At 46.5% G+C, this 19,899-nt stretch overlaps 2 protein-coding genes and 1 pseudogene across 2 annotated transcripts; 2 read left to right on the top strand and 1 right to left on the bottom strand.

The window, feature by feature from the left end:
• Positions 1-10,419: 10,419 nt before the first annotated feature.
• On the bottom strand, positions 10,420-14,446 carry AAK6 (P-loop containing nucleoside triphosphate hydrolases superfamily protein). The gene is made up of 3 exons (XM_048677981.2): positions 14,089-14,446; positions 10,878-11,023; positions 10,420-10,790 (listed from the first exon to the last, which is right to left on the bottom strand). Exons 1-3 carry the CDS (start codon positions 14,290-14,292, stop codon positions 10,604-10,606), a joined length of 537 nt encoding a protein of 178 aa, XP_048533938.1. The 5' UTR covers positions 14,293-14,446; the 3' UTR covers positions 10,420-10,603.
• Positions 14,447-14,472: 26 nt separating this feature from the next.
• On the top strand, positions 14,473-18,211 carry LOC125512915 (nitroreductase family protein). The gene is made up of 3 exons (XM_048677979.2): positions 14,473-16,142; positions 16,693-16,882; positions 17,642-18,211. The coding sequence occupies exons 1-3, from the start codon at positions 14,610-14,612 to the stop codon at positions 17,767-17,769; spliced, it is 1,851 nt and encodes a 616-aa protein (XP_048533936.1). The 5' UTR covers positions 14,473-14,609; the 3' UTR covers positions 17,770-18,211.
• Positions 18,212-19,337: 1,126 nt separating this feature from the next.
• Positions 19,338-19,897, top strand: LOC147963858 (uncharacterized; annotated as a pseudogene).
• The last annotated feature ends 2 nt before the right edge of the window (positions 19,898-19,899 follow it).

The raw sequence follows: 19,899 nt of genomic DNA on the forward strand, positions 1-19,899 counted from the left end.
ACTACTGTCCACTGAGGTGGTAGACACTGGCTCAGAGACGCACACGCATGTGTAGGAAGGACTACAGATGTGCTTGGCAAACAAACACATGCACAAAAGGAAGGAAGCAAGGAAGAAACACGTGGAAGCTACCTGGTTTTTGAATTCTGCATGATGAGATCCCTCACCAAATCCTTGTGCACTCACTCAACTCCTGCAAAAATCACCACAGTACCGAGGTTAAGATGCTAGAACTCAAACATGAAACTTGGTACAGAAAGTAAACAGCTGGTTGCAAATTAGCTTGAGATAACTACAGTGAAAGATCATCAAAAATCATAGTGTGAAATAATTAGCTTGAAAGTGGTGATATGTCATTCATCTTTATGTCCACATTAAAATTGTGTAGCCTCACATGCCCTATAGCCTCAGGCAGAGGCAACAGTGCACCAAAGTTGCACTGCACACAAGGACTAGGGCTGGCCCAATCCAAGGAGCCGTCAGGTTGAAGGAATCCAACAAACAGCAGCCAACCTGCTCCCACTACAAAACCTAAAATGTTGCAGACATGGCAAACCACCCTTGATTCATGCAACCAGCACATATGTATAGAGTAAGTGGTGCAATGTGCAGAATGAAAGAGGGGAATCAGGGAGCATGGGTGGGATCTTACCCTCAGCCTTAGGGAGCCTCGGCGGGATCCATTGGCGGCACCGCTGCGGCAGGGGAGGAATGCTAGGGTTTGATTAGGAGAAGGCGGCCTCCATGGCGTCGGAGCAGGGGGAAATGGCCATCCCGTCCATGGCATCCCGGTGCTCGAGCGATGACGGATCTGAGAGGGAGAGGGAACATGGTGAGGCAGATAGGGAGAGATGCGATGTGGAGGAGTGGAGGGACTCACCTGAGTCACCGGATCACTGGAACATCGCCGGAGCCACGCCGGCGACGCGGTGGCTCAAACCCTAGAGGACGGGTAGGTTCGCGAGTGGCCGCAGGAGGACGCTCCCGTCGGACCCCGTCGATGCCGTCGTTGTCCTGGTTGCCGGAGTGTCGTGGCCAGCATGGGGCAAAGCCACCACTAACCCTAGATCTGCTGCAGGACAGGAGCGGGTGGTGTACGGGAGGGTGGCAGGGGCTAGGGAGGGGGGAGGGGGCGATGGCAGTGGCTAGCGGAGGAGGGGGTCGACGAGATGTGAGAGGCGGCGGCGTCGTTCTCGGGAGGGAAGGGGATCGAGGCGAGCCGGCGGCGTTCTCGGGAGGGAATGGGATCGAGGGAGGAGACAGGGTGTATGGGAGGGAAGGGGATCGAGGGAGGTAGGATAGCTGGAGAGGTGAGGAGACGTTGGATCAGGATGGTGGACGGCTCAGATCGCCTACAGGAGGGTGATCCGGGAGAGATGTCCTGATTGGTTGGAGACATGTATCGTTTAAAATAGTCTCTAAGTGCTAAAAACAAAGGGGTTTATGAAGCAACTACCAATAATATTTTGCAAAGTCGCACCACAAAAATTTTCACTCAAGTTATACCATATTTTATGGATGATAACCAACTTGTATGCATTTTCGACCTTTCTAGCTTTTTTTAGCCATTTAAACCAACTTGTACCAAATTAGGACGATTCGGGTCAAATTCGAACTACATCTACTTCATAATTTGCTAATTATTTTTTCCAAAAATAATTTTTAGGTACACATGTATATATTTCATTAGAGAAATACTATGAGTTTAGTAAGATTCCACCCGTAGGTACGAACGATGATGCCCGCGGTTTTGACCGTGTTTTGAAATTGGCATAAAGAATTCAAGAAAATCAAAAAAAATGGAAAGCCTTTGCATTGTGTCACTATATGTGACCTAGTGTCCAGGAAAAATAACTAACTCACAATACTGTAAATACCTTAAAAAGTCTTTTAGAAATAAGATACCATATGTGAAGTTGCATGGCTTTCAAGCCAAATGACCAATAAATTGGCCACATTCATGGAATAGTTTGTTCAAATGATCTCATATTGTGCACAATGGTGCATCTTGGAATTCCAAACAATGTTGCCTAAGGGAGTTTTCACTTTCATTACACAAAAGAGCTATTTTCCATTTTTTCGAGTGCCCAAAATGAGTTTTTTTGTGAAGGACCTACCAAATAATTATTGCAAAATTGGACCAAATCATTTTTATAAAATACTAGGCCATATTTAATGCACAATTGACCAAATGGTTGGGTTTAAAAAAAATTTATCCACCTCTGGTGAAAAAGACAAATTTCCGCCGATTCAGCTGGAAGCGGGTCAAATTTGAACTACAACTGCCTCATAGTTTGCTCTTTATTTTTTCCAAAAATCATTTCTAGCTACATAAGTATCTATTTAATCAGAGAAACATCAAAAGTTTTCCAAGATTCAACCACTAGCTAGGAACGGTCAAGCCCACCATTTTGACCGCATTTTGAAACGGGCATAAAAAATTCAAAAAAATTCAAAAAATTGGAAAACCTTCGCATTGTGTCATCATATGTGGCCAAGTTCCTAGGAAAAATAACAAACTTGTAATATGGCAATTATTATAAAAAAGTGTTCTCAGAAACGAGCTATCATGTGTGGAGATCAATGGCTTTCAAGCCAAATGATCAATCTTATGGCCACATTCATGGCATAGTTTGTTCAAATGATCTCATATTGTGCACAAGAGTGCATATTGGAATGGCAAACAATGTTGTCTAAGGAAGTTTTCATTTTCGTTGGACGAAAAAACCATTTTCCATTTTTTGAGTGCCCGAAAGGAGGTTTTTTTGTGAAGGAACTACCAAATAATTGTTGCAAAATTGGACCAAATCATTTTTATAAAATACTAGGCCATATTTAATGCACAATTGACAAAATGGTTGGGTGTAAAATATTTTGATCCACCTCTCGTGAAAAAGACAAATTTCCGCCGATTCAGCTGGAAGCGGGTCAAATTTGAACTGCAGCTGCCTCATAGTTTGCTATTTATTTTTTCCAAAAATCATTTCTAGTTACATAAGGACCTATTTAATCAGAGAAACACCAACAAAATTCCAAGATTCAACCACTAGCTAGGAACGGTCATTCCCGCCGTTTTGACCGCATTTTGAAACGGGCATAAAAAATTAAAAAAAATCAAAAAATTGGGAAACCTTCGCATTGTGTCATCATATGTGGCCAAGTTCCTAGGAAAAATAACAAACTTGTAATACGGCAATTATTATAAAAAAGTGTTCTCAGAAATGAGCTATCATGTGTGAAGATTCATGGCTTTCAAGCCAAATGATCAATCTTATGGCCACTTTCATGGCATAGTTTGTTCAAATGATCTCATATTGTGCACAAGGGTGCATATTGGAATGGCAAACAATGTTGCCTAAGGAAGTTTTCATTTTCGTTGGACGAAAAAACCATTTTCCATTTTTCGAGTGGCCGAAAGGAGGTTTTTTTGTGAAGGAACTACCAAATAATTGTTGCAAAATTGGACCAAATCATTTTTATAAAATACTAGGCCATATTTAATGCACAATTGACAAAATGGTTGGGTGTAAAATATTTTGATCCACCTCTCGTGAAAAAGACAAATTTCCGCCGATTCAGCTGGAAGCGGGTCAAATTTGAACTGCAGCTGCCTCATAGTTTGCTATTTATTTTTTCCAAAAATAATTTCTAGTTACATAAGGACCTATTTAATCATAAATACATGGTTTGGTGGCGATACGTCAAGGTTTGGGTGGTGGCCGAGGGCCCCAACTCTAGAGCGCGTAAACTCGCATGCCCGTCGCGTGGTCACCGCGTGACCGTAATGTTGCCATGTGTTCTGGGCGGCCTAGGAATGTCTAGTGGGTTGGGCACTCCCCAGGTTGGTGCTAGAAAGAAAATTACAACATAAGATTCTCATGAGGAGACCGATCGATGCTCAAACATGAATTAGCAGCCATGTGTTTGATTAGCGGTACGGGAAATGCACATGGCCAATGGGCGTGAGTTTTGGGTGACGATGATCATCTACTAAGAAGAATGTCTTCACAAATTTTTAGCTCAAAAGGAGGATCCTAGGTGGTACTTGCTTTGCAAAGTACCACGCTGGACAAAAATATGAATGTTGAAGCTGGGCTCAAAATAATGAATGGAGTGAGCTAAAATTTTGTGGAGGATGGTTATTTGGACATAGGAAAGCATTGTAGAAAATTGATACCATTTGGACATGCCAAAGTAGTACTTCCTTCACAATGCTCTTCTATGGACAGAAACTTGGGAAAACTAGTGAGAGAGATTGGATGAATGAAATGAGCTCAAAATTGGTGTAGGTAAGTTACTTAGGTATGGTCATGCGCTGGTAAATGTTCAGATCATTTGGGTAAGCCTAGCTAGTACTTACTTCACAAAGCTTCTCTCGAGGTAGAAACTTTGGAAATTTCCCGAGAAAGATTTACTAGGAAAATTGAGCTGAATATTAGCATGTGGCAATGATTTGGGTATGGAAGAGTGCCCGAAAAGTTTGAGGGTAATAAGAGGGGTATATATAACACTTTCTTTGCAACGTGCCAATTTGGCCATAAAATATAAATTGAACCTGGGCTCACATAGATGATTTGACTGAGCTGCAATTTGGAGGAGGGTGATAATTTGGGCATATGAAGGAACTGTATAAATTTCATGTCATTTAGAGATATAAAAAAGGTACTTCCTTCACAATGCTTCTAGGTGGACAAAAACTTTGGAAATTTGCCGAGGAAGATTTGCTAGGCAAATGGAGCTGAATTTTGTCATGCGCTAATGATTTGGATAGGAAAGAGTGCCCAAAAATTCAGAGGGCAATCAAGAATATATAAATAGCACTTCCTTCATAAAGTGTTGTTGTGAACAGAATAGGAAAATGAATATTGTTGAATTAGTTTTGAACTAGGCAAGGAAGGATTTTTACATATTTGATGAAGATATGCCCCAAAGAATTTATGAGATTTTTTTTGGGAATTTTGGGAATGATAGAAATATAGGTTGCTTCACAACCTAGGGCAAAAACTGCCACATGGACATGACACATAGGCAAAACTGATGAGATGGCGCCTAGTCATCACAACCCACCACAATCTACAAGGCTATGACCATCTATATTGGTCATTAACAACTAGAAATAAGGCAGCGGACTAGCACTGTTTGCTTTGTGACCATTTCGTGTAAGGAAATTACGACCTTTCTGACCAAAATGGTCGCAATGGTTTAGGGTTTGGAGCCCCCTGAACAGCTTTTGACCAATTGGTCTAAAATGGTCATAAATTTATGACCAATTCTTCGAGGGTCACTGACAGAAGGTCATAAGTTGACATATTTCTTGTAGTGACTGTCACCGGGAAAGGACACTGCAAGATTGAACCCAAAGCTAAGCACTTCTCCCATTGCAAGAAAGATCAATCTAGTAGGCCAAACCAAACTGATAGTTCGAAGAGACTTCCAAAGATAACCAATCATACATAAAAGAATTCAGAGAAGATTCAAACATTGTTCATAGATAGACTTGATCATAAACCCATAATTCATCGGTCTCAACAAACACACCGCAAAAAGAAGATTACATCGAATAGATCTCCACAAGAGAGGGGGAGAACATTGTATTGAGATCCAAAAAGAGAGAAGAAGCCATCTAGCTACTAACTATGGACCCGTAGGTCTGAGATGAACTACTCACACTTCATCGGAGGGGCTATGGTGTTGATGTAGAAGCCCTCCGTGATCGATGCCCCCTCCGGCGGAGCTCCGGAACAGGCCCCAAGATGGGATCTCGTGGATACAGAAAGTTAGGGCAGTGGAATTAGGGTTTTGGCTCCTGTTCTGATCGTTTGGGGGTACGTGGATATATATAGGAGGAAGAAGTACGTCGGTGGAGCAACAGGGGAGCCACAAGGGTGGGGGGCGCGCCCCCTACATCGTGGCCTCCTGTTACGTGCCTTGGCGTAGGGTCCAAGTCTCCCGGGTCTTATCTGTTGAGAAAATCACGTTCCCGAAGGTTTCATTCCGTTTGGACTCTGTTTGATATTCCTTTTCTTCGAAACCCTAAAACAGGCAAAAAACAGCAATTCTGGGTTGGGCCTCCGGTTAATAGGTTAGTCCCAAAAATAATATAAAAGTGGATAAATAAGCCCCATAATGTCTAACACAGTAGATAATATAGCATGGAGCAATCAAAAATTATAGATACGTTGGAGACGTATCAACACTCTGCTTGTCTATTTATTCACACATGTATCATGTTTTTGGTTAATACAATTCTAGCATGAATAATAAACATTTATCATGATATAAGGAAATATAAATAACAACTTTATTATTGCCTCTAGGGCATATTTCCTTCAACCTTTCCCAACAAAGAGTCCATATTTCATAACAACTAATTTATTAGACTCGAAAACAAACTTAAACCCTTCTCTACATAGAAGGGAGCCACTAATGAGGTTCTTTTTGATGGCGGGGACATGTTGCACGTTCTTCAGCTGCACGATCCTTTCCGAAGTAAACTTCAGATCGACTGTGCCAACATCATGAATAGAAGCACTCGCGCCATTCCCCATCAATACGGACCCGTGGCCTATGACCTGGTAAGAAGAAAACAATGAAATGTCAGCACACACATGAACACCTACACTTGTGTCCACCCACCAATCGGTGGGCTGAAACACTGAAAAAACAGTAAATAAATTACCGTACCCAGATGCACCATTCTCATTGTTGCCCACAATCATGCTGACAGACTTGGAGTCCTGTCCTGGCTTCTAGTACTTTTTTGGGCACTTGTTGGCCCAATGTTCAACCGAACCACAAGTAAAGCAGCCCTCGTCCTTCTTGTTCTTCTTGAAGGTCTTCTTGCCTTTCTTCTTAAAGTCGATATTCTGTTGGACACCATTCTTTTCCTTAGGCTTGTGGGAGTTGAAGTTCCTCTGGTTCACCATGTTGGCGACAGAAGTCCCTTTGGCCCCTTTTCCGTGCGAGTCCTTTACCCTCGAATTATGCTCAACACTCAGATGGCCAATGACATCCTCCACAGAGAATTCACGCCTCTGATGTTTCAGAGTGGTGGCAAAGTTCCTCCAGGAATTAGGGAGCTTAGCAATTATGCAGCCCGCGATAAACTTGCCCGGTAACTCGCACTTAAGAAGCTCAAGCTCCTTGACGATGCATATTATCTCATGAGCCTGCTCCGGTACAGGATAATTATCAACCATCTTGTAATCGTGGAACTGCTCTATAATATACATTTTTCTCCCAGCATCGGTGGCCCCGAACTTAGATTCGAGCGCCTCCCAAAAGTCCTTGGCAACACGCACATGTAAATATACGTCGACCAACTTATCTCCGATCACGCTAGGAACTGCTCCTAGGAACACGACGATGGTTTCCTTGAATGCCTTTTCCTGTTCAGGAGCAAACGTTCTTGAAGGAACACCGGTTACCTAGAACACGTTCATAGCAGTGAGCCATAAGGTGGTCTTTGTCTGCCAACGCTTAAAATATGTATCGGTAAACTTATCCGGTTTCAGTGATGCGGCAAAGCCACTCACCGAAAAAAATCCTACACATAATAGGTTTCTTGATTGCTGAATAAATAGGCAATTTTTTGATTAACTTAATCCACGAGGAAATCACTAACATAGCATTGACAAAAATAATCACATACTGATATTCAATCATGCAAGCACATACTACGCTAATTGCAGACAGATCTACGTATAACGCTAACATGGTTAAAGCAGAAAATAGAAGGAGCGGGATAAACGAGTTATAACCTTCAGTAGGTCATGCAGAGGCCGCCGCGGCGGTGGCGGCAGCAGCGGTGTCCTTGGCGGTCTCGAGCTTCTCGGCGGCGGCACGTTCAGCGTCGGTGGACATGGTGATGATGAGGACGACACGGACGTATAGGAAGTAGACGAACAGCGAGCAGACGCTTCCCAAAAACCTATTTGTCCCACTCCCATACAGGAACCGGAGGGACGGGGTTTCGGAGATCTGCTCTCCCGTCGACCGTGTACGTGGCGGACGGGATGGAGTCACCGGCGGCAGCGGCAGCAGCAGCAGCAAAGGAACGACTATGGGCAGTGCACGTGAGCATATGTGATCTGTTCGTGCCAGGTAGGGTTGGGAGACACCGCACACATATATAGGCGCAGCCGCATGGAGAGACGTGGGCTCGACCCACGTCCGAGTCCATGACAGACCACGATCCGACGTTTCAGATCGTGGCCCAGTCTTCGTTAGTGACTGGCAAAAATAAGTGTGTACATGTGAGATCGGCTCGGCTCAATCCGCAACCCGCGTCGCGTCGTGACGAGGCGTGACGTGGCGAGGCGGGCGACGGAGGAGGAGCCTCTTTTATTCTCAAGGCCCAATAGCATGTGGAAGACAATTCCTTATAAAGAGGTCCAACTCTTTCTCCACTAGAGGGGTGGGACTAAACTTCCCACTACACCTAGTGTCAATAAACCCACATGGGCCCTTAGAGATTTTCAAAAATTGCTAGATGGGCCTAACGCCCATCCTATATTTCAGCACACCATTGCGAACAAGTACATGCAACCATTCCTTGCAGTACCATTGTCACGCTCTATTCCTCATGCATGGTCACTCTGGTGGGGTGATACATGACCTTGAGGTTCTAAATCCATGGCCACCACCACTGTACCTAAGTATTCTGGCGCTCAGTTCCTTCAGAGGGGTCCCTTTTTATGCTTCCGAACAAATTCAGTGGGAAATTTCTGGTGATATTTTCAAGAAATTGTTGTTTCCCAGCATGGTGAGGAGATCTGCTATTGTATTGGTGATGTTACTGCTTGGTACTTGTCATTTACACGATTCAGACCTACTGATGCATATTTTGCTGAGCATAAGATGCAAATTCTCGGAGGAGTTGGGAAATGGTGGTCATATAGTCAATATGTGCAGTCAACTGCTGAAATTTTTTAGGCTTCTCCTTGGCATGTGTTTTATGTTTCTGGAAGTTTCTTGCAAGTGAATGCTACGGGTTTAGCCCAACATTTATTTTCTTGGGATAACCTACGGGAAGGTGGTACTAGTGAGGCTGAAGCCATGGCCTTTTTGAGAATGTTTCTCCTGAGAAGAAAAACTCAGCTGACTACTTTTTCAGTGGTGCTATACTAGTATACTGTAGTGGTGGAAGTACTTTATTATATGCAGCTATTGAAGAACTTTACGGAAGTGAGCAATTTCCTTGGGTCATTGCTTGGTTGAGTTGCTGCATTACTAGTTCCATGTGTAAGGTGCACTGGGTGATTCTTACCTGTACAAATTTAAGGACTGGAGGTTATCTATGCAAGTGGAAGCAACTAATAATGTTCATGTTTGCTGCAAGGGGTTGCACTGTTCCAATTCTGACATGTGATCCTGACAACTTTTCTATGAAAAAATGGCTGACTTCTCTGCTCCAGAACTGAACCAACGAGATCATGCACTGATGCAATGGAAGATCCCATGGTTACAAGAACTGCTCAAAGAGCTCTCATGTGATCTATTGCTTGAAGATTGAGATCAGAAGCTCAGTTGTCCGTACCATTTATCTATTGCACTTGCCCTGGGGTGGTGGTCTTACTTGTCGTCGGCTTGGGATCAAGCCAAACTTCATGGGGGTCGTTCAATGGGTGCGAGGATGGTGGATTTTGTTGCAGCGATATATTGTTGTAGCCACTACTTGGACGGTGCATTTGTACCTTGACCAAGTCTGTGCCAACCAAGACTACCACCTCCATGTTCTTGCCGACCAAGTTCCTGTTGGTCATGACGACGACTACATTGGCACAAGATTGAGTCAGTGGCCTACAATTGGTTAACAAGGTGCTTTGTGTCTGTTGTCGATAATTCCCATTATCGGCAAGACAGCAAAGATTTCATTGCCTACCTTTTCCAAGGAACAAGTGACAAATTTTATTTCTTAAGCTAACTCAATAGAATTGATGTCCAAATTAATCTTAGCCACCTCACCAAATATTCTGCACAGCATCAAAAAGTGAAAAATGAGGACAGGTTTAATGCAGGGGTTTAAGAAGAAACATATTTCCACATCGTAAAGAAAACCAAAAAATTATACATACACAAATACATATATAGCATGTTCAAGGAAATTTTCATGACAATATATTTTCATATGTGGTGTAGACACAAAAAAACAAATACATATATAAAAAACGGGCCATTTTTGTTGTTGTTGGGCCAGGATTTATATTTTGCGCAGCTTCCAAATTAATATTTTTGAATGACATTTTACAGATCCATCACAAATATGTACAAGTCTTTACAGGTATTTTTTGAATTTTTGAATCATTGAAATATCATTTTGTTAATCATTTGAAAAACTGGGCTCCAATGAGCCCGTCCTCAGTAACTTCGTTCTCAAAAAAGGATGCCCTAATAGCTAACAGATGCAAATCCAACTCATATGTTCCGGCAGCAATACCCATCTTTTCATCGGTACAAATTCAAATCGCGCATCGCACTTGTAATAAGAAAAAACTCGACCAGACCAGCTAATTTACAGTCAGCTTGCCCCCACGGGCTCCATCCACAACACAATCCCCCGACAATCTAACTCGACACTGAAAGCATACGGCGAACTGGTAGCTCACTGGGATGGTCTCCAGTTGTTTATCCACTCCGTCAACGTGCTAACGTTCCTGCTGATATCCTCGACGCTGTCGCTTCGCAGCGCCATCACTATATCCTCCTTGTAGCTCTCCCTCGCTTCCTCCAGGAGCACCTGGAAGATCTCACACTCTATGTTGTTTGTGAGCTTGGCACCCATGTAGCCTCTGCGACCAAAACAAAATTGTGTCAGAAATAAGCGTCGCATATCACTTCCACTTGCTCCAAGAGTTCCAAGTTGGATACAAAATTACCTGCTCGTCAAGCGATCATGCAGAATTGAGTTGTCGGTCTGAAGCACGACCACAAGGTCAAACCAACGTTCTGGAAAGAAATCACATCCGTGATAATCTACTAGTACACCGCCTTCTTCCATCCTGTCCTCGAGCTCATCGCAAACCTGAACCCACAAATACAGGAATCATTAAATGTGCGAAAAAATGAAGTGCCTTTTTCTTCAGATAGAGCAGGATAATGCAGGTCAGATTCGGATTCAGATAACATAAAACCAAACTAATAAAACATAACACAAGTGATTCATCTTGTTTCTCAAATTGTAGCAATTACTTGGCAAAAGATTATTCTTATCTCTAAACAGCATTCTTTATCTTCGGTGTGAGGATGCAATGACAAGTGTGAGCTTCTCCAATCAATTACTAGATGGCAGATGAAGCGATAGAGTTTCAAGTCCAGAACAACATTATACGTCTTCAGTAAGGAAAAACAACTATTCACACAAACATATGTTTCAGGTGGCTTCTGTTAATACAAAAGATCAAACAACAGTAATCCAAATGCTTTTTCAGGACGAGTTGCACAAGAAACCAAAGGTTAGCACTCGCAGGGAACATACACAAAGGAGAATATTAGTACTCCATCTCCTAAATGTAAGGTGTATTATTTTTTCAAAAAGTCAAACTTCTCTAACTGACCAATTTCATGGAGACAAAAATATCAATGTCTAGAATACCAAATCATTATCACTAGATTCATCATGAATTATATTTTTATATTTTATTTATTTAGTATTGTAGATCTTTATATATTTTTCTATACTTGGTCAAACATAGACAGTGTTTGACTTTAAAAAAAATAATACACTCTATTTAGGAACGGAGGGAGTACTTCACAAGCTCAAGCTTCAGGTTGTTCAGCAAGGCTGATGAAGTTACAACTGAACCAAACGGGAGGAGATGACACTGAATAGCACTTGGGAAATGCAATAGGATGTCACAACGATGAGATCATGAGACAAGACACCACCAAAGAACACGCTCGACTCCCTAGAAGTGTCAGACCCTCAATATTTTTGCACATGTGCAGTAAGTGGTCCCTCTGTAGTTAATTTAGACTGAGCGAACTGTTCTCCTAATATAAGTCTACCCCTATTGACAAAACCCAGCACTATTGAATAGAATGATGATCATATTATTCCAACCGCTGTTGCCACATTGTTTGAGGACTTGCCTTGCAAAAGTACTTCGCCGAGATAGGCGAAACACTCACATAAGAGAGCTTGAAGGGACAAGGAAAACCGTTGATGAGGCCATCAAGGAAAGAATATCAACAGAGGCCGTGGCAGCAGCGCAAACCTAAGCATAGGGGATAACTGGCAAGTAAGCTAGTGAGGCTGTCCATGTGAACCTATGTTTTTAAGGCGACGCCTTACCGCCTTAGGGAGGGGGGGGGGGGGGGGGGGGGGGGGGGGCTTTGGCGCCTAGGCGCCCAAAGCGGAGGGAGAGCGCTTCGACGCCTAGGCGTCGCCTTAGGGACGCTTTAAAAACATAGATGTGAACGATAAGAGGTCACACAAGGTATCAATAAAAAAATGTCAGTCCACTATATGAGAAAATTGCTCACCTTTTAGACGGGCATCGTGCGCCACTGTATCTACAAGACTGCAACATGTACAACATGTGCCAATGTATATGTGATATACCATGAGCATGCTTCTAAGTTTAGGCAATTAACTAATCAGACATGATTTGTTTTGGTTATGAACCAAATTACCCTAGTAAACATGGATACAACCATTGTTTTTAAGGCGTCCCTAAGGCGTCGCCTAATCAGGGCGCCCCCAGGAGCCATGGCGTCGGCCTTGCCTTACCTGCGTGTCTAAGGCGTCCGCCTTAGTCCATAAGGCGTCCAAGGAGTCCGCCTAGGCGCCACTCTGCCTGCCTTAGGTAAATGAGGAAGCCTTAGACAGGGCTGGGAGGTTCAGGCGGGAAACAGAGATCTGGGAGGGAAGAAAAGGGCGGGAAAGTCTGTTTTGGCGCCAACAGTTACTAGCAGGGAGAGAGAGAGAGAGAGAAAGAGAGAGCTGTAACCAGTTTCAGTTTCCCCCCACCCCCACCTCAGGCTGTATCTGAGCTTCTCCCCCTCCTCTCCGGCAGCTTCCCCCCCTCCTCTCCGGCAGATCCCCCTCCCCCTCCTCTCCTGCAGTTCCTCCTCCCCAACCTCTCCTGCAGCTTCTCCCTCCTCCAGGACAGCAAGCAAGCAGCACCTCTCCAAGACAGCAGGCAACAGCAAGCTGTGTATGGCTGTATGCCTAGTTGCCTACTGCCTACCAAATTCTACTTAATTCTGTTGCATAGAACTCTCAAAGGCGTCGCCTCGCCTTATGCCTTAGCGCTTAGGCAGTGAGGCGCCCCCCCAGCACCTCGCCTCGCCTTACCGCCTTAAAAACAGTGGGTACAGCACAAAGCTGCCGTATCAGGGGTGGACACTGTCCCAATACAGGGATACATCCAGATAAACCTAGATATGTATCCCGTATGTATCAGAGGATTTTCCATTTCCCAAAAAAATAATTTAATTTGGATACTTGTGGATACGTCAAAACCCTAAACCTATCCATACAGAACAACCCCCGTGCCCCCTTTCTCGCCGCATTCTCTCCATAACCGACCGGTGTTCCCTCATCCCCTGCCCCAAGCAGCAGCAGTCGCCACGCCATCGAGGAAGGAGAAGGCCGAGGTCCAGCCGCTGCTCCCTCCCCCAGATATGTACGCTGATGTAGCTCCCTCCCTTCAGCCATGGTGTTGGCTTGATGTCGCCGGTAACTGAAGGAGAAGGCTAGCCGCCACTGCTACTGTGCCCCCATCCTGCAGATCAAAGCGACCCCACAACTCCCTACCGAGCATGGCCACACTCAAGTTCTCAGCCATCTCCATGTCCTCCTCCCATGCGAGAGGTGACATTTTCCTAGCCATGGTGAGTTTGAGACTTTGCCCTTCCCCTTCCCGTCCTTGTTTGCCGAAATTGGTGCTACAAAATTGAAACTCTGATGTGGTGGGTGAGCTAGCTGACTTTGTAATAAACCCTGTGTGTGGTGGGTGATTTAGCTGCACCTATTGCTTAATGGAACCGACGATTTCACCCTCAAGAAGAAGCCTACGGATGAATCAGAAGCAAGTGTATTACTCCTACTAATTAGGATTTGGGGGTGGGGAGGAGGCTCAATACCAGGTCCTCGTTGATGACGTGGCAGTCGAGGTCCTCGTCCCAGCCGTCGTGGAGGCCCTTCTCGCGGACCAGGTCGCCGATGTTGACGTGCGCCACGCCCGCGGCGTCGGCGAGGAGGGAGCACGTCGTCGTCTTCCCCGTCCCCGGCGTCCCCGTCACCAGCACGTTGGGCCGCGCGCGGGCGCTGGCTCTCCTCGCCGCCATCTCTGAGTACTGGAGCTGAGCAGTCGGCGGTAACGGGGCCGGAGCAAGCAACGCTGGCACAGGGGGCGGCGGCGCAGTCGGAGATGGGAGAGGGCGAGGCACGAGGCGGCTGGGAAGGGAGACGGGAGACGGGGAGAGAGAGGCCAAGACTGGGAGAGAAGGGGAAAGCTTAGATGGGCTAGGGCTTCCTTTGGGCCTTTGAGTAAGCTCGGGTGCTGTCCCTCTTACTGCCCGGCCCGGCCCACTCACCGAAGCTTCTGCCGCATTCGATCCCCTTCCCTCCCTCCCGGAACCGGAGGAGACGTCTTCCACCCGAGATGCTCCTCCTCCGGCGCTGCTGCCACCACGTCCCCCCTCGCCGCGCCGCTCCTCTCCTCCCGGCCATCCACCGCGTCGCGATGTCCTCCGCCCCCGCCTCCCCCTCCGCGACGCCGTCCTCCTCACCGGCGGCGGAGTACCACTGCCGGACCAAGCACAGCCTGACGGCCGGCTACGCGCGCGGCCCGGGCCGCCTCGACTGGGCCAACCAGCCCAACCCCTTCCTCCGCTTCTCGCCTTCCCCCGCCACCCCTCTCCCCAACCCGCCGCCCCCGGCGCCCGTTCCCTACCCGGCCCTCTTCCACGCGCCGCCCCCGCCGCCGCGGCCGCTCTCGCTCGACTCCCTCTCCGACCTCCTCTTCCACTCGCTCGCCCTCTCCGCCTGGAAGTCCGCCGGCGCGTCCACCTGGTCCCTCCGCGTCAACCCCAGCAGCGGCAACCTCCACCCCACCGAGGCCCACGTCCTGTTCGAGGACCCGCGGGAGCCCAGCCGCCTCGTCCTCTCCCACTACGCGCCCCGCGACCACCTCCTCGAGGCCCGCGCCACCCTGTCCGCCGGGGACCGCTCGGCGCTCCTGCCGCGGCCGGCCACCGCAGTGCTCGCGCTGTCGTCCGTCTTCTGGCGGGAGGCCTGGAAGTACGGCGAGCGGGCGCTGCGGTACTGCAACCACGACGTGGGCCACGCGCTGGCCGCGGTCGCCCTGGCCGCAGCCACTCTTGGGTGGGATGCGCGGTTGCTCGACGGCTTGTCCGATCAGGACCTTGGGAGGCTAGTGGGGGTTGACAAAGGGTGCCCTGCCCCTGCTCCTGCAGACAAAATCAAAATGGTGAGTGGCAAGAAGGGGCCAGCGCCATGGGTGGAGAGGCAACACCCAGATTGTGCTCTCCTGTTGTTCTCTGCGGGCTCAGAAGAGCCGGAGGTGGACTATGGGAGGATGAGTGATGCTCTGAGGGAATTCGATGAGTTGGAGTGGGTGGGCAAGGCGAATGCGCTCAGCAAGGATCATGTGGTGTGGGATGTCATTTACAAGACGGCAGAGGCTGTCAAGAAACACCAACCTATGCCTGGGGAGGGCTTCTCGGTGAGCCCGTGGAACACGAGCTCCAAATTGTCGGAAGGGCTGTATAAGGATCTCACGGCGCAGGAGGTGGTACGGCGGCGGAGGAGCGCGGTTGACATGGACGGGGAGCACGTGATGGGGAAGGAGGAATTCTATCAGATACTGCTGCATTGCCTGCCTTCAGGCGAGGTTAGCCCGGGGGGGCGACAGGGACCACAGAGCGCTCTACCATTTCGCGTGTTGCCATGGGACGCAGAGGTGCACGCCGCACTATTTGTGCACCGTGTCTCAGGACTGCCCAAGGGGCTGTATTTCTTGGTTAGGAACGAAGAGCATTTTGATACATTACGACATGCTATGCGACAAGATTTTGAGTGGGCTCGACCAGAGGGATGCCCTGATGGCCTCCCACTCTACAGGCTGATGAAAGGGGATTGCCAGAGGTTGGCAATGCAGATATCATGTATGCAGGTATATGATCAAATTCAGCAACTGTTATTGCTTATGGCTTCTTTTAACACAAATAATTATATCTTTGTGGCTGCTGAACAATTTTTTCATTGATTTATAATGAATGGCCTTTGCCATGCTCAAACTGTATGTAGAGGCTACCTTCTGTTTGGTGAAGAACATTGTTTGGATTCCTTCTGCTTGTGTGTCTCAATCATGCTGATCAATGGGGTCCCTGTGTGGCTGAAGTTCAGAAACTTAATCTCCCACCTGTAGATGTGGTGCCGCTGTTTGCCTGTTTAGCTCTATGTTATGATACAAGTTCAAGTAGCATGTGGTTGCTTTTGTTTTTGGCTTAGTTTCCTTTCTTTTTTTCTTTTACACCGTAGGGTGTCAAACCTTGTTCCGTTATCCTTCGATAGGGGAACCCGCCAAGTTGGGATGTTGTGTGGTTTTATTTATTTTTGCAGTAATTAGTGGAGCTCATGTGAATACTCAAAGTATTAGTTTTATAGTTTATCATGGAATTGGAGGTGAGATGCTCATGATGCATTCCTGATTCTTGATGCAGGATATTGCCTCACATGGATGTTTTAGCCTTGGGATGATTGCTCGATTTGAACCTGTGCTGGATGACAAAGGTGAATGGATGTATCCTCGTTTATTCTGGGAGACTGGTGTTCTTGGTCAAGTTCTCTACCTTGAGGCGCATGCTGTAGGGATATCTGCCACGGGGATTGGTTGCTACTTTGATGATGCTGGTAAGATGATCCAGTATTTTCAAAAGACCAGTTAGTAATTGAACTGTATGTATGCTCCCTTAACTATATATGGTAAATAGATCTTACTAGCTGTGTTTGGCAAGTAATCTTCATTTGCTGGTACCCAACTTTTCTCTCTGAACAACCGATTTAGAACATACCATTGTGCTGAACAGTTACGCCTCGTGGTTCAAACTTCAAACCAAGCTATAAAGCTGCATTTGTTGTGTTCACGCTTGCAGATCATTTAGTAAGCTTAAGCTAAAGATATAATTGTACTGTCAAGAGGTGGAATGACTAAGCCTCTTATGGTCCTTTTGCTGAATACTTTGTAAATGCCGCATTAAAGTGTGGGAAATTATTGTGTGGGCGGGTACAAGGTTCCCCCTTACAATTAAAAATCATCACAATGTGTTCTTGTGTATGGATCAGGGAAACCTTGCTGCTTTATTGGTTTTGGTCACTAAAATGTTACATGTATATGCTTTAATCTTGAATAACAGATCATATATGTTGTTTGACTTGTTTCTACATGATTCAGTTTGTAGCAAGTACAAATTTATCAGTATTATGTTTTGAGGTTCGGAAATCGTGAACTACCTATTGGTACCCTTGGAACTTGGAAGATCTTGTTTCCAAAAACTTAACTCCTTAACTCATTTCAGTTTTTCATTATTCTTTGGTAGCTGTAGGTATTACCTGTAATTTAAATTCCTGACAAAATATCTAATTAATTTCCTACATACATTTGTTGTGCAGTTCATGAGGTTCTTGGTTTGAAAGACCTGGAGTTCCAAAGCTTGTACCATTTTACGGTGGGTGCCCCTGTGGTTGACAGGCGGATCATGAGTCTCCCTGCGTACCCAGGGCCAGGGATTGATGCATGATTTCTATTTTCTAGGCCAGCCCACGGATCAACATCTGAATGCCTGGATGAAGTACAACTTGTGTTCTTGTATAGGAAAGGAGCCGAGTGAAGGGAACTTATGACTGCAGCACAGGTCTATTAGGATCTTGGTGCATCATCAGATCGTGGTATGTTATGTATAGTGATGCGAGCATAAGAAACAGAAGGTTGCTCAGAGATATGTAGAGGGCATGCTTGGTTGGCTGCCGAATTTTGGCTAGTAACAACTGTGAGTTTCTCCTGGGACGGGCATCCCGAATTTTTTTTCTGGAATCTCAAAGTAAATCGGTTGCCCCTTGGGATGATATTCAAAATTTCAGGTCACTCGTTTGCCCCTTGGGATGATATTCATAGAAGTGTAATGTTTATGACCTTTCTGATGTAAGAGTATATACAGCGAGAGAACCCTCTGAATTCTGGAACATGATGCCCATTAACATTCAGTGAACTCAACAGGATTGCTAGCTACTGCAGCAAGCGTGATTTAGAACAAAATCAATACTGACTACCGCAGCAATCTTGAACCATTGTTCCTGTCAATCTTGATTACTAACTACTGCAGCAATCTTGAAGGAGAAAATCAATACTAACTACTGCAGCACAAAATGCTACCACTTCTGTAAAAGAAAAGGCTACAATGTGCAGCTGCTTGGTTTCTTGATGCCTGCTACAGAAGGGCGGAGCGAAGGAACAACATCTCCGTCGAGGATCCCTGCAGGGCAGTCCCGACGTGGAGATGGCGGCGCCGCAGCCGTCCACCCCACCATCAGGGACGCCGATGCGAGCTGCAGCTACAGCTTACAGGTTAAGACATGTTCATCTAACACCCAACTATTTAAGACACGCGCTGCCATATTAGTATCCTTAGAATAAGGACTAATATTAGTTGGACAAAATTGAGACAACGAAACGAACACTCCTCATAGACCGTCGTCGCACTCATGTCTGGTAGAATCGCCTCCTGATGCATAACCTTGAGGGCCTCCATATGGTCAGATTCCACCATGACGATTTTGCTTGCAGCACTTGCCCGGCAAGTATTAAACCTTGGGACATGAGCACGAGCTTCAGCTGTTGCAACATCAAACAAAAGGGATCCCTCGGCAACTAGCCGACGTGAAATAGCCGAGTTGATCTCTAATGAGAGCGCCTGATCCTCCTGTTCATGAGTGCACATCAAATTAAGCATCCACGTTTAGCTTGAAGAATCTCATAAGAAGATGATTAGGATGACAGTTTGGCAAAAAATGAGTCATGAGGTTTTTTTTGTTGTTGAGCAAAATGACTCATGAGGTGAGAGGTGTCTTTTTTTTGAGACAAAGGTGAGAGGTGCCTAATACAGGATGCTCTATGATTTTCAGTTTTCCTTAGCACACATCGTGGGCTTTTTTATTTTTTTGAGATGACACATTGTGGGCTTTAATGCCCAGTCTAATCGTTTGGGCTCCCAACTCACTTTACGGCCTGCACTCACCACACTCCACCAGAAGCACCTCCAGCATTAGTTTATCTCAAAAAAAAAACTCCTTCATCAGTGAGTAGGGCGAGATGAGCAGCTTCCGCCGCCCTCCCCGCTCGACGGCGGCGGCGCCGCCGCTGGACAACGAAGACCTCCTCTCCGAGATCCTCCTCCGCCTCCCCCCTCAGCCCTCCTCCCTCCCGCGCGCCTCGCTCGTCTGCAAGCGTTGGCGCTGCCTCGTCTCTGACCCCCGATTCCTCCGCCGCTTCCGCCGCCATCACCGCCGCAACCCTCCCCTCCTTGGCTTCTTCTTTGAGGAAGTGACGCCTGCCTGTGGGATCTCCTTCGTGCCAACTCTGGAGCCCCCCAACCGTTTTCCCGTCGGGCGCTTCTCTTTGCAGTTCGACGACGGCAGCAGCTTCAGGCTCCTCAACTGCCGCCATGGCCTCGTGCTCATCTTGCTCGGGAAGCACAACCAGGCCCTGGTGTGGGACCCTGTCAATGGCGACCAGCACCGCGTCTCCACCACTTCCAGGTCGTCTTGATACTGATAGGCACGCACAAAGAACAGCATAAGCCAGGGATCGCCTGCGTTTACTCCTCGGAGACCAAGGAATGGGGTAATCTTGTCTCAACACCAAAGTTTTAGAT

The sequence above is a fragment of the Triticum urartu genome, chromosome 6A, assembly GCF_056163025.1.
Source record: "Triticum urartu cultivar PI428250 chromosome 6A, HENAU_Tu73, whole genome shotgun sequence".
Lineage (NCBI taxonomy): Eukaryota > Viridiplantae > Streptophyta > Magnoliopsida > Poales > Poaceae > Triticum > Triticum urartu.